The sequence below is a fragment of the Osmia lignaria genome, chromosome 6 (assembly GCF_051020975.1).
Source record: "Osmia lignaria lignaria isolate PbOS001 chromosome 6, iyOsmLign1, whole genome shotgun sequence".
NCBI classification, from domain to species: Eukaryota; Metazoa; Arthropoda; class Insecta; order Hymenoptera; family Megachilidae; genus Osmia; species Osmia lignaria.
This window is the reverse complement of record NC_135037.1, coordinates 5,083,665-5,098,262: the sequence shown is the minus strand read 5'-3', so window position 1 is coordinate 5,098,262 and position 14,598 is coordinate 5,083,665. Positions and strand designations below refer to the sequence as shown.

The window sequence follows — 14,598 nt, the reverse complement described above, 5'->3', positions numbered from 1 at the left end:
TATGACACACAGGATTTTACCCCCATACGTCTGCAATGCTTTGAAGTTGGCAGCAAACGTGTTAAAAACACATCATGAACAAAGTCGATTCGCCCCGTATCTCTCAATCAGATTCCATCTAAGAAACCGCAATCATTTCAGGTGTCCCTGGCCCTCGGTTTGGAGGCAGGTGGTTGGGGTGCCTTGGTGGAGCGTTCCGGTGGTGGCAGCGGCGGAAGCGGTTCGCTGTTAGGTCACGGTGGTTTCGCCGGATTGGCGGGCCTGGCGCGTCGCTGCGGCGTATGTCTGGCTGCGTTTCCTTCCGCCTGGTTGCTGGAACGGCACGCGTTGCTTCAGCATGCCGGCCAAGCGAGCGACGACAAGCCGTTCACCTGCGAGCAGTGCGGCCAGCGTTACCGCTACCGGTCCGCTTACGTGAAGCACCGGGAGCAGAACCATCGGGCACGGCTGCCGGCGGACAAGCTGTTCACCTGCGACGTGTGCGGGATGCAGTTCAGGTATCTCAAGTCCTTCAAGAAGCACAGGTTGAACCACGCTCTGGAGCGACTCCAGCGTGCCCCGGAGCCCCAGAGCAGCGCGATGGTGGTGTCCGCTGCCGCTGAACGGAGCGACCAGGTGTCCAGCACCGGAGAGCCCTCCCAGGTGGAGACGGGCAGCGACACTACCACCAATCCCGGAGAAGAGGAAACTCGTGGACCGTTCGCGGAAAACGCTCGCGAGGAAAGCGTGTCGGAGACAGCCAGCCTGCAGGAGAACCCCGGAGAGGCCGTCGAGGTGCAGATGACCGAGGCGCCAGCTGGACACGGCGGACGTTCGGCCGGCGGTGGTAGCACCAGCGAGGTTGGCGAGGCGGACGACAACGCGATGGACGACGATCGGTCCGAAGCGACCGACCCGGTGATCAGCCTGGCACGCAGCAGCCACGAAGTGGACAGGCGCGAGCGTCGCTTCGCCTGCCCCTTTTGCGGTAAGTGCGTCAGGTCCAAAGAGAACCTGAAGCTTCACGTACGTAAGCACACGGGCGAACGACCGTTCGTCTGTCTCTTCTGCGGCCGCGCTTTCGGCGGTAAAAGCGACCTCACCAGACATCTCCGTATCCACACCGGGGAAAGACCGTACCACTGCGAAATGTGCGGCAAATGCTTCGCCAGGGCGGACTATCTGTCCAAACACCTCACAACTCATATACACCAACGCTAAGTAATGCGGCTCCGTAATGACGTTCTTCGATATTCTTGACGCTTGTTGGCGCGTCCTTCCTCCTCGATGCTCGATTAATTTAGAAGACACAATGCGGTCGGAAATTAGGATAACGTTGAGGCAATAGGCTCTAAAAGGCCAGGGCATTCTTAAACGTGAAAATATGTGTCGTAGTGAATTTATTGAAAGGGCCAAGTCCTTGCCTCCTTGCACGCGATATTCTACCACCGCATTGGTTATTGAAGAAAAGATGTTAATTCTTGAAGAGGATGTTCCAAATTGTTTCCCAGAGCAATGACACAAAGCGAATTAACTTTCTGAAGTATCCTGTCGAAGACACTGCGATTCGTCTTCGAATTAGCTTTACGGAGACACAGATTTTGCAATGTTAACATTTTTAGTTATTATAGGGAGACACCTGATCGTGACCTCTCTTTGACCTGATACTTCAGGATGGTTAACGATGAATTATTTCCATACAACGACGTAGTTATGAATCTTTTCAATCGTTGCTCGATGGAACACTCTTCTGGTGTATCTATGAAAACAAAGTAGACGAAGCATCGCGTGATCGTGATTAAGGGAAGTCATTAAAAGGGACGCGCAAAACAAGTGGAAGAACGTCAATGTATGGAAAGATGACTTTCGAAGACGCATGAATTTTCTCCAGAATCACCAAATTCCTTTTGAAATGATGCTTCGGAAAATCTCAGAATACACTTTGTTCTGGAGAGGATGCAGTCTTCGGATCCATCTTTCCGAGTTTGTTGAACTTTCAATTTCCTGCGAGTTCTTTCCTCTCGTGCAAGAATGAGATGAGAATACATAAAGAGAGGAAGAACGTTCGAAAGGGAAGCTGGAAAGGGGAGAACCGCGTATCCATCCAGCTATTGGCCCACCAAGAAGACGAGTCAATTACGGAGAAAAAGGGAAACGAAGTAATCGTCGACGACGATGCCTGTCGGCGGACCTCGAAGAGAGTCTCACTCGTCTGTTCCCACGAAAACACTCCTGACACACTCGTAAAACGATGAACGAAGAGAAACTATACTAAAGAAAAGAAGATTTCTACATTAGTGAGACTAAGTTGTGATAAGGACTCGATACCAAAGAACGCAACGACGCGATGGACGAAAGTCGCCGGTGACGGCTCCATTTTGTTGTCTTCTTCGTCTTAGTGCGCCGTAGATATACGGTGCATATCGTTAATAGCTGTCAGTGTACTCGATGCGATTTTTATATAGTGCACGCGATAACGATCAGTTTTCTATATGCCATGCAGTCTCGCCGCTTGGGAAGAATGTCTTAGTCGAATTTTAAATTAACACCTTGATTGCCATGGAAGATGATTAAAAAATTCTGAATACTATTAAAATTACGCTAGCAATTCAAAATAACAAGCTGCAGTATTACTATCTTTATTAATCTATATTATCGTGTGCCAAATTAGGCATAGGTGGTTCTCCTATGGCAATCAATGTGTTAATTAATTAATATTTAAATGCCTAATTTATCCCAAATTTATGCAAAATTATTTAGTATTCTGTGAACTGACCAACGATTACCAAATGGTAATTACTATCTTGATTTCGAATTATGAAATTATAAATCAGTTTCTATTATTCCAGCAGGAAATCTTTGCCAGAAGGTGTACAATATGAACACCCCCAGTTACCCAACTTATTTGCATAAATAGAGTTGTGCTATTTTCACCAGTGAAAAACTCAATAGTAAGAAACGTCTGAGAACCCTAATTTCGTGTCAAAAAGACCTTCTCCCAAGCGTTCTAACGACGTGTTGAACGTTGGCATCGAACGAAGGATAGGTTCCTTCCGGGAAGCGTTGCCGGTGCCTTCGAACCCCTCGTATATCCTTTTTAAACGCGACCTAGCAATAAAGCGTATTTCTCGTTCCAATCGTGTGTCCGTCACGTAGAACGAACTAAGGCTCGTCGTTAACCCTTTCGCTCTGAATAATAATAATCGTCCAACATTTGCATTTGAAAATAATATAACAGTTCGAGGTGGAAACGAAATTATTTCATCGAGTTAGATAATTTAATAGGAAAATTATACGAGCACACTCTCCTGAAGGGATGATCGTAGCGAAAGGGTTAAAGAGCCATGAACTAGCGTCTTGTTGCACGGTCCATACAGTCCTTCCAACCTCTTCTTAGCCACTGTCCATTCTGCTATCTACATGTGTATATATTATATATGTATATGTATGTCCCTGATACGTGTACGCATCTTATACATAGATACATCGATAACGATGCACTGTCCAAGTAAATGCGCGAGCGCAAAACGAGAGTGCCGGCTCATTCTCTTCGGTACTGGTCTCCTAAGGAAGGTCCGTTTTCTTTTTCGAGAAATCCAATGTCCATTAGTCGTTTCAAGTATTAGGCTGTTTCTCGTTAGACGTTACACGTTGATCGTGATAGAGCTTGGTCAACAACTTCCGGCCCTCTGGTCAGTGTTCGCGAGCGAACGGCTCTCGTCGTGGTTTAATTATTCGTCGACTGTTAACCCTTTCCCTATTTAACGGTGACTATAGTGATTGGTGTTTAAATACTAAAGGTAATTATAGTCGTTTCAAAAAGTAATAAAGTGATGAATTGAGACATGTAATAGATACATATAATGAATTATTGTCGTTTTGTTAGTTTTTCAAAATTTTATATTTTTTGTGGAAAACAGCAAATAATTACTTTTTTTCTTTTATTTTATGTTTTAATAGAATTCCTTGATTTTGTTATAGAGAAAGGGTTAATTGTTTTCTAACGAAGAATATAGAGATTGATCCCCAGGATCGATGATTAACATTCGACGCGTTATTCCGTCTTTTAAAATAGACATTAAATAAAGATAAGCGATGAGATTTACAGCAACTATTGCAAACGTGCCGTCCCAGTGCCAAGTCTCAAGTTTACTTTCGTGAAAGTTACCGCATAGCTTGCGTCGATTTTTCGTCGCCCTGGTGATCGATCGATCAATTAATTAGATAGCGATCTAAATCTACGAGGAACGATGACACCGTTCGATCACAAACAAATGAATAATTTACTCAACGAAATGTTTTGTGATCGTCGCCGAATTGCGAAAGTTGAGTGAATCAAAGATTATTCTACGTTTTATTTTTGTATACAAACGTTGGTCTCGCTGTGATTTCTTGATCGTTGCTCAAAGTTGAAACCGAGAGTGAGAATTATTGGAAACATTGTTTTTTGCCCTTTGTACTCGATTTGGTGAGGATAGACGTAAAGGAAACAATCTTTCAATTTTCAGTTTAGTATTTTAATATAATATTAATTTGTAACAAAATTTATTTTCATTTTTCTATTAATAATGATTAAATGATACTATGGTAGTTATCATTTTAACATTTGTTTTTCGCATCTTCTATTAATTGCAAAATTATTAATTTATAATATAAATATTAAGGAACATTTTTTTTTACTAAATATTTTATAAATTTATATCATTTTCATTTGGCCTTTAAATTTATATTAATAGAGAATTCTTTGTCAGCTCAGTTATTCAGTAGTATAAAATATAATAAGTCAGACCTCAGAGTCAAGTTAAATATATAATTTTTAAATGAAAAGATTTCATATAATGGAAGAATAATTTTTAAGGGAACAGTGTAAAATGTAGAAGATTATAATAATATGAAACAGAAAATTAAATTAAATTCTTAGTGCAATTATCCTATGGAGTACAAAGGGCCAAAGGTTTCCAATCGTCCATGGTTTCGTGTCGAGTCCGAGTTGACCCATCACCCGCATAAATCCTCAAAGTTCACCGGAACCGTAGCTTCCGGGAACGCGCCACGTTACGTTAGATTGCTCACTTCCGCCAGAAACGAACGATACAAATAACCAAAGAAGAATATCTCCCGAAACGAGAAACAGCAAACGTGACATCGAAACGAGACTAAACCCTTAGGAGTCCAGCTACCCGATGTCCGTCAGAAACGTTTAGTCCTTAGCTAATAATTCGCGATGCACTTGCTGCTCTGTGTACCCGCGTTCGTGAAACGAATTCGAATAACGAAGGTGCTAACTATGAAATTAAGGTTGATTCGCAGTCTGCTGGCCAAAATGAAGAAAAAAAAAAATAATAAAGAAGAAAAGAGGAGAACCGCTCAAGGAAGATAAACGGTGCCAAAGAAAGACTAATTAAAAAAAAATAGAAACTTCCTCGTGATGGTGGTAGCGCAAGAAAAGAAGAAAGGATGAAGAGGATTCACTCAAGCCTGTCAGATGCTGCGATAGGTCAGGTTAGTCTATAATTACTTATATAGTCTTGTCGATTAAAAGTGTAAGTTTTAAACGACGAATGCAGGCGAAATTAAGTTGATTTAAAACAAAGAAAAGAAAAAAAAAAAATTATTAAGCGAACATGTCCAACGAATGTCAACGAGTTTCACACAAGCAAACAAAACGAACAAGCAGACGAAGAGAAATACACACGTAGAGGTGCGTAGTGAAGGAAGGGGTGGGAACAAAAAAAAAAAAAAAGAAAAAAACTATAGAGAAGAGAAGAAACAAACGGCGAGACTTTTAATTTACGCCGGGTTTGTCCAGCGTGTGCTCGAAACGTCGCGTTCGGACAGGATCTCGTTTCGTGTCCGTCTCGCCGTGATCCAGCGCGTGATTAACGATCCAAGGATTAAGGAAAATAGTTCCATGACGCCTGATGCCTCTGTTAGCTTTTATACGGCAACCATGTCCGCCCACTGCCGCTCCATTTCCACTGTACGCCAGATTTACTGCGTTATGGACGGCCAAGGGAAGCTGCAAATCGTTCTGTCACTGAAAGACCGACTGTGCTTGACGTTTCCTGCTACGATGTGTACGCTCGAACGTGCTTCGAGAATCGTTCCACGTTCCCAGAAACAAACCCTGAAACTTGTAGCCGTGATCCTTGCGTTTTTGCCCTCTTCCGTTCACTTATATGTGCCATTGCTCAAAGGTATTTGTCTAGGAATGCTTAGCTTAGAGTCTATATGGGAATTCTTAGAGTGGACTTAAGTTCAAAATTAGTAAGCTTCAAAAAATTTCAAAATTAAATATATAAAATGTGTAGAAATATTTTTTGGAACCAAGAACAGTGTTTTTGTATTTAATATGGAATAGGACTATATAATTTTTTTAAATATCTCAAAATCTGGTTTCTGGACTATTACTTTTATTTAATTTGACGATTTAATTCTAAATAAAGTATTAAAGGTCAAATAAGAAATTTTAGGATGAGGATTTGTTCACTTTAAATAATTTATGGAATCCCACTTCTGGCCTTTGATTTTAAGTCCTAGTTTTCAGTTTTAGATTCTAAGAGGATTCAAGGTCCTCTATAAATTATTTTCTGATACCAGTTTTAACCTGAAAGCCTTAACTTATTAACAGCATCATTGCCACAGTAGAAATATTCGTATTTAGTCAGACACAGTATGGTATGGATTCTTCCAATCCTTCCTTGGATTTGTGAACTTGATTTCGTGGGCGGTTTCCTAAATGGTTCATTATTTAAAGGGTAAAAAATTAATTTATCAAAAGGAAACTAATTTAATAAATTCCATAATGAATTTTCATTAATTTGAAATAAAAGGAGGAAGGCTTAAACTCTAACAATAAGCTTTAAAAAAAGAAATGTTTTTAAAAAGACAAATACTTTTGAGCAATGGTGTACGTCTTGCACCCTATAGATTTTTTAATAAATTTTCTAAGCTTTTTAGTCAAATTTTTAATTGAAGGATTTAGAAGACTAGAAGAAACTATATTCTTCATTGCTAATATAGGAAAGGATAACAGATGTTAAAAATCGCGATCGTTTAAGGATGTTCGTCTGTTTTGCAGTTAACAGTGCTGTGTTAAGAATCTTCATTTTTATCTGTGATATTGATGTTTGAAGGAGGAGGAAGATTCCAATTAATTTGAGTATGACAACTTATGATCGCGATTCTTGTATTCTATCCTTAGTTAGAGTGGTTCAAATGTGATTGTTTCTTGGTTTTAGGAATGGAATAGTTAATAGTTTGCCTAATGATGATTTAATATTAGAATTCTGAAGATTGCAATTAATTGAATAATGCTGTCGGGAATCTTGAATATAATATTAGTGTTTTGAAGGGTGAGGAATGATTCGTTTCTTTTTTAGTAAAATTTTTACTATTCAGTATTAAAAATTTAAATCAATTCATTAGAAATTAATTACTACGCTGTTAGGACTGTAATACGTTTTGGGTTGTGTTGAAAATATTTTATTGTAAAAGGAATAACAAATTTAAAAAATTAGAATTGGTAAATAGAATTCGTTTAATTGTAATTAAATTTCTTTATTTTCTTTTACTTTGTGAGTTTTTAAGCGAGCTCTAGGATCACTCCCAAATACAAAAGCAAAGGAAAAATAGAAAGTTTATTTATCTTTTTTTGAAAATAAGTATTATACTGAGAATCTTTCTTCTATTATTTATGATACTATGAACTACTTATGAGAAAAGAATATTTGATTTAGAATATTCATAATTTTAATTAAAAGAACAACTACTACGGCATAAAACGAAGTTCCTTTATTTACATTTATAACAAAAAAGATACTATAATATTTTTAATCTGTGATATTGCTACTTCGAATAAGAAAGTGTTTTTCAAGATGTCTTAAATTTACATACATCTTACGAATCATAAAACTAACTATTAAGATGGGTAAATGATTTAAAGCAATGTTAAATATCGACTAATTACAATCTTTAATTTGATTAATTACCATTAAAAGAAATTAGTCGTGAAAAATGAGTCGTTAATTGTTAATTACTAATATTCATCGTTAATTATTAATTGTTAGTAGATTTTAGCCAAAATAGTACGGTTTTCTTTTTTTAACATATGATATCAGAAACAGTGTTTGTTTAACGCATTCGTGTATTCTGTTGGAATGATGGATGAATGGTTAGATTCAGCCGTAAAGCTTGAAAAATGAACTTGAAGCTTCTTTTCCAACAGGTATTTATCTTTATTCGTCGTTCGATCATTCCTTGATAGGGAAAGAAAAAGGACACGTTGGTTACGAAAATTGACACGCAAAACGATGTTATATCGGCAAATATTTTCAGGAAACAGTTCGACAAATGTTTGGATAAAGTAGGAATTGACAAGGGGATACACATCGTAATAATAAGCGGAATAAATAAAAGCTCTTCGCGCGTAAAATGGGAAAACAGCTTGAAAATTGTACGATAAAATGAATATCGAGGGAAACGCGTGTTTCTGGTTGCCGGAAACAGGTATTGCGGATCAAATGTTAGCCCGAAAACTGTTCAATCGAAACACTCGATTACCGAGACAAATATAGCTAATAAATATTCAGTGGTCATTGTGTTACTAAATATATACATCATGTGTAATATTATATATTACATCTATCTTCACAGCTGAAAAAGCTTGAAATGAGTATAAAAGCAAATACAACGAATTATTAACTTAATATTTTTTTATTGTAAATTTTAAACGTAACTACAGGGTTTTCCAATAAGGCCTTTAGGTTTGTTTATAATACTTTAATTTAAAGAATTTAAAAATGCTTTTGACTTTTTCTTCATCATTGTAAAATTTTTAAATTTAAAAATTCCAGAATTCCAAAATTTCAGGTTTCAGAATTTCAACTTGTAAAATTCAATTTTTATAAATAGATTTCGTCGACTATAGGATCACATTGTAATGATTTTCTATTATTGTACTATTGGAGAACTCTCTATTTAGTTTACTCTAGAAATACACTGATGTTCCTGAGAAAATGCTTTCTCAGAGACTACTGAAAGCCTCATTCGAATCTCCTGATTATTTCCAAACAGAAAGAAACTGTCTTACCCATTCTCATTCAGCAAATAGTATAATTTTATACAATATACATTTGATGGCCTCGTTAATTTATTACAATAGAAAATGAATAGATTTCTGTAATTAAATTTTTTGGATCAAACGCGAATTGTTGATCTGTACATATATATTTTTTACATACGCAACCAGTGATACTAACAGCCTATAGTGATATTTTATTACAAACACTGACTCGAATATATTAGTTAGACTTCATCACAAGGTGAAAGTTTCATTTACTGTGATAACGCAATAATTAGTACAAGATAGATAATAGAAGAACAAAGGGGTTGTAGTTTCTATAAATTCAATTTATTTCCTTTGCAATAAACAGTAACAATTTTTATTTATTTACCAAGGAAAAAAATATAATTCAAATAGGATAACGTATTTCTATCAGAAAAAAAGCTAGTCCTTTGAACGAGAAAAATATAAAAGACGAGAGTCTGCTCGCACTTTTCCAATTTTCCAAATCACAGAGTTAAAACTACTCTTGTAACCTCTCGAGCTCGCCACGCTCCGAAATCTGGGAAGCAATTTTTTAACCGATCCACACGACCCGGAAAATGAAAACTCACAAAGATTCTTTCGATAACTGCTCTATGATGGTATAGTAAAACCTTCGTATTCGAGAGAGAAATGTATTTTACGATAGCAGGGGTGTGGTAAATAAAAACGTGGGTTTCAAAGATACTGGATGAAAGAGAATCAGTTAAGGTTTTTTAAGGGTGAAAAATTCTAGTTCCTATTGTTAGGCAATTATTATTTTCCTTAATTTTTATTTCTCAATTATTTACACAAAACCATCTGTCACAGATTCTCTTAGTGTGAAGGTTCTCTAAGTATGTTTTTCAAATATTTAACATCAACCTCACCCTTCAACAGTTGATCTCCTCCACTTTTTATTTTATAAAATCAATCAACTTCCAAAGAATTTTCTATAACAATTTCTTCGAATCTTAAGTTCTAGAATGGCTACGAATATCTATAATTTCTATCATAAGAACGGGGAAATAAGGGTGCGTCGATATCGAGAAATAATGCATCGGGTGCTCGTTTTAAGTTCACCCGAATTTACGTCGGATTCCAGGAATCAATTAATTGTGACGAGGCGCACGTATGCACGTGTGCATAAGAGACGATAGAAAGAGAAGGAGGGAGGTAGACAGTGGTAGAGGGGAGAGAAGGAGCGTGTGACTCTGCATCACGTTAGTTCGCGTGATAGCCAGCCGTCTTTCAATCGAAGTCAGTAAAACGTACCTCCGAAATGTGCACGGCATAATATATTCAACGCGATTGTGTCCCGGCACAAAGGGATTACTTTCGCGTTGCACGTGCAACCGGCAAGGGTTTTCCGATCGCGCTCATCGCGGCCTTCGCGAGCGTGTTCAAGAACGTTATTAACACATTGGCTGTCATGGGGTTTACCAATTACGCTATAAAATAAATCTGACACATTTTTTATCCATAAGATTCATTTGGAAATTTAAATCATAAATTTAGGGAAAAGGATTACAGAAAGGGGTGCAATTACAAAGTACAAGTTTCTCAACTTAAATTTATAATGCAATTTGAAAATAGAAAAGAATGAAGCAAGATTGTCAAATATTTAAATTTTGTTTAACACGAGTGATCAAAGCTACGAGTTAAAATTAATCAAAATTGCACCCCTTATTAAAAATTGCAAAGTAATTAAATTAAAATCTTAACACTTGACGCTTTTAATAATTCATATTACAGTGTGGCGCACCAAACATAGGTATTTCTACTGTGACAGTCAACGTATTAAAAGGCTGAAGAAAGGGGTGTAAGCAAATTTTTCCGTCATACGTCCACCAACGAATATATCCGCGTGATATTTTTTTATAGTTTACCTACGAGTGATATATTTATATTTACGGATATATTTATGCCGTGCGATCCGTCTGTTTTATGGCCTAGGAAGAGGAAGGGGTGTAGCCCGGTGAACACGCTCGAGACCGCGAGGCGATTGCATGATGGGCGTTGTTAAGGGTTGAAATTTGGCGTTCGATAAAGGATTTAATATTCAGAGATATATTACTTTATATTCTTTATTATACTAAATTCTAAATAATAACAGTAATAGCAATTTTTTATCTAAAAAGATTATTAAATATCAAAGAGTGCACCCTTTACAAGTAATTATTAAATAAATTAAATTTCATTAAATTTACAGTTATCAAAGTATATTAATAATGAAAATTTCTTTTATTTTGAATATTCTTAATTATTTAAATTAACTGACAAAGGTGAATGCAACCCTCGCCATAAAATCAACCGCCTCGAATCGGCTTCGATGCAAAACGTCAACCCCTAAACGCGAACTCTAATCGTGAGAATTAATTCTAATGCAAAGCGATTCGGAGAATTCTAAGCGGTGGTGGCGGACGATCGTGTTAATCGCATTAGAAACGAGACAGTCTGATTTATCCTCTAAAAGATACCGTACACAGAACTGCAAAAGGATCCTCTTGGCCAGGCGTTATGGAATGGATTGGGCATTTTAAACCACGTTTAAAAAAAATTAGCTACCTATACAACACCAAGTAATATATATAGTATATATAAATATATATATACAGATTCTAATCGTGTATATATATATATGAAAATATATTTAATGAATGTTCCTATATTTATACTATAAGTACATAATAAGTGTATTATATTGATATTCGATGGCGATTTCAGGTTTTTACCAAGCAACAAGGAAAAAAAAAATTAAATGTCTGTTTAGGTAGTAGCCACTATCGGGTTAATTTAATTGAATTCGGAAGAGAGCGAGGAGGGGAGAGAGTGAGATAAAGAGTGATAGATAGAGGAGATAGGAAAAGAATGAGCAAAGTGAATGGCGAAAAGAGAATCAGAGATAAAAGAGTATAAGGTATTACGAAATTAAGGAAATTTCGAAGGATTCGTGAAGGGGTTGAAATTAGGCGAGGGTCGATTCGAAAGGGTTTGCGTGTGTTGGTGACGAGGCGAGGGTCTTCCTATACTGACTGAACGATCAGATGTGATATATGCATAAGGATTAATTAATAATTATTTACTCCAATCGTATATATATATGTAATTAATATTATTAATATGGTTATGATATACAAACATTATATCTATATATATTGTGTATAGGTAGATAGGAACATATACAATGTTTTTAACTGGTTTATCTATGTTCCGAGGATATATGCTAAGTGTATTTAGGTAGAATGTTGTAAGAAGGTCTCTCGCCGTTAATGTTTAATCGATAGAGACCACTGTGAGTGATTTAAGTCGCGATGAAACAGACCCTCGTGACGAAAATGCGATTATCGATCATACATACATTTCTTGTTGGGGTTGTTTTAGCTTCACAAAAAATAGGATCCTTTTGTAGAATATTTCCAATAATTAAAGATCCCTCTTTTCGTTGAAGGCTTTAAATTCGGAATAAAAATGAAGAATACTTATTATGTGGTATTCGTTACTAAGTTTTTAATAAAATTTAGAAAAATAAAATTAATTTTATTCTAATTGAAATGCACTAATGCTAAGTAACATGTTATTCAGTATTAATTGGAAAAATAATTTTCGAAGTTGAAGTTCGAGATTTTAAGCTTAAGAGTAATAAAAGTGATAAGTCTTCATTAATTTCAATATTTTTTTTCACAATAAATGTTTCGAAAAATTTCACAAAATATAAGATTTGTAAAGAAAGGTCTTAGGATGTTTATTGATAATTTACATGTAACAAAACACACTTTAATTTAAAAAATTGAAAATTGTATATAAGCAATTATATTTGAAAAACAATATCAGTTAAATAACCACTACAAATTTTTTAGTAACAAGCTAAAGATGCCATCAGAAAACCTAGTAGTATAAACCAATGATATATGAGACTTATTTGATCTTCAAGCTCCAAATCAATAAAATATAATTGCAGCCTTTCTTCCTTGAAATATAATTTTAATAAAAATAAAAAATGTATAAAATTCAAAGAAGATCAACTCAGAATAGCTTGAAAACATCATAAGCCCTTAAAACGCCGTGTATTAGAAAATCCAGTAGTATAAACCAATAATATATGAAACCTACATGATTTCAATTTTCATTTAGACGTCAAGTGTAACTATGTTCATTTTTCCTAGAATATATTAAACAAATTTCACAGTTTTTTCCCCAAATAAGTTCTGATCCCCAAATTTCAATCACGTTTCCATAAAACTTAAAAAGGATCGGCTCGTTTCAGTTTCGTGACTAGGGTCAGTTGATCGCAGAACCACGACGAAAAACCGTGGTTTTATAGAAAGAGAAGCAGAAACAATTGCGAAGTGTTTCGAGTTTATGCGTTCCGTGCAATAACAGTTTGCTCAATCCTCGGTGTCCGTCGGTCCGTCCGTACGGAACGACTACTCGTAGGTTTAAAAAAAAAATAAAAAAAAAACGAAACACACGTTACACGACACAGATACACTTAAAACGTGCACACAACGATACACACACGTGTGTAGAGAAACAACAGAATTAGTAGTTAACTAAGTAGCCAGAATGTAACTTTCTCGAACATAACTAGCCGAAAGGGAAAAGAAAAATCTTTAATCTCCTATTTCAAAACCTTCCTTCGAGTCTCTCGATGTCTTTTGGTGTCTATTCTTTAAGAAATTTAAGCGAAAAAAAACTATATATACAAAAAAAAAATGCGGACAATTTCAGCGTGTTTAGCTTCGTCTGTGTAATAGCACGATGTTTCCAGCCAAAGATACAAAGAAAAATGTAAAAAAAATTGTGGAACCATACGTGAACATACCTTACAATGCATTCGTACGTGATTGTAAAACATTACCACCTTCACCATTTTTTTTTTTTTCAAGATTTCAGGGTGTTACCTTGAATTATTGAATCGGGTGAAAATTAAAGGGTTTGTACGCGCGATGGTTCCCGAGCTATTTCGGCAAAATTAATCGTAGGTGTGTTTTAGAAATTTTCCTAATCTTCTCTCGACTTCTCTCGTTATCCTAGCAATAATAAACGACAATGGCTAGATCTGTTTTCCCCTCTAAAAAATCTGAAAAAAAAAGAAGAGATCTCTGAAAGAAAATAGAGGGGGCAAACAGATAACCCCAACGAAATTTACTCGCCTCTAACCTTGTACCCACCCCGTTTTCGTCCTGGTAGAAGAAAAGAAAAAACTCACCCCCCTTTTATCGAAGCTTTAAACGAAAGTCGATTTTGCAATCATACTCAGCCGGACATTGAAGAGGGATGAAAGTGATGAATGAAAGGGCGAATAAATTGCACAGATCTCGTTGGTCGTACTATCGTAATTGTTTGTCGTACCTATTGTTAGATATTAATTATTGTAAACGTAAATAATTAGAGTTAATTGAAGAATTAAGGGGGATGGCCGCGCCGGTGCACCACTGTTCCAAATGGCCATTTGATGGAACGATGGTGAACGCGGCGCCGCCTCCGACAACGTGGATGTTAGAGATATTTTTCAACTTATACTAAATGTG

At 36.5% G+C, this 14,598-nt stretch overlaps 1 protein-coding gene across 1 annotated transcript in view; it reads left to right on the top strand.

Moving 5' to 3' along the window:
- Nucleotides 1-7,243, top strand: part of LOC143305405 (uncharacterized) — a 41,167-nt gene extending 33,924 nt beyond the window's left edge. The window contains exon 2 of the mRNA XM_076688882.1: nt 142-7,243. Coding sequence (XP_076544997.1) covers nt 487-1,200 — 714 coding nt within the window. The 5' untranslated portion in view covers nt 142-486 and the 3' untranslated portion in view covers nt 1,201-7,243. The remainder of the gene's footprint in view (nt 1-141) is intronic.
- Nucleotides 7,244-14,598: the final 7,355 nt, after the last annotated feature.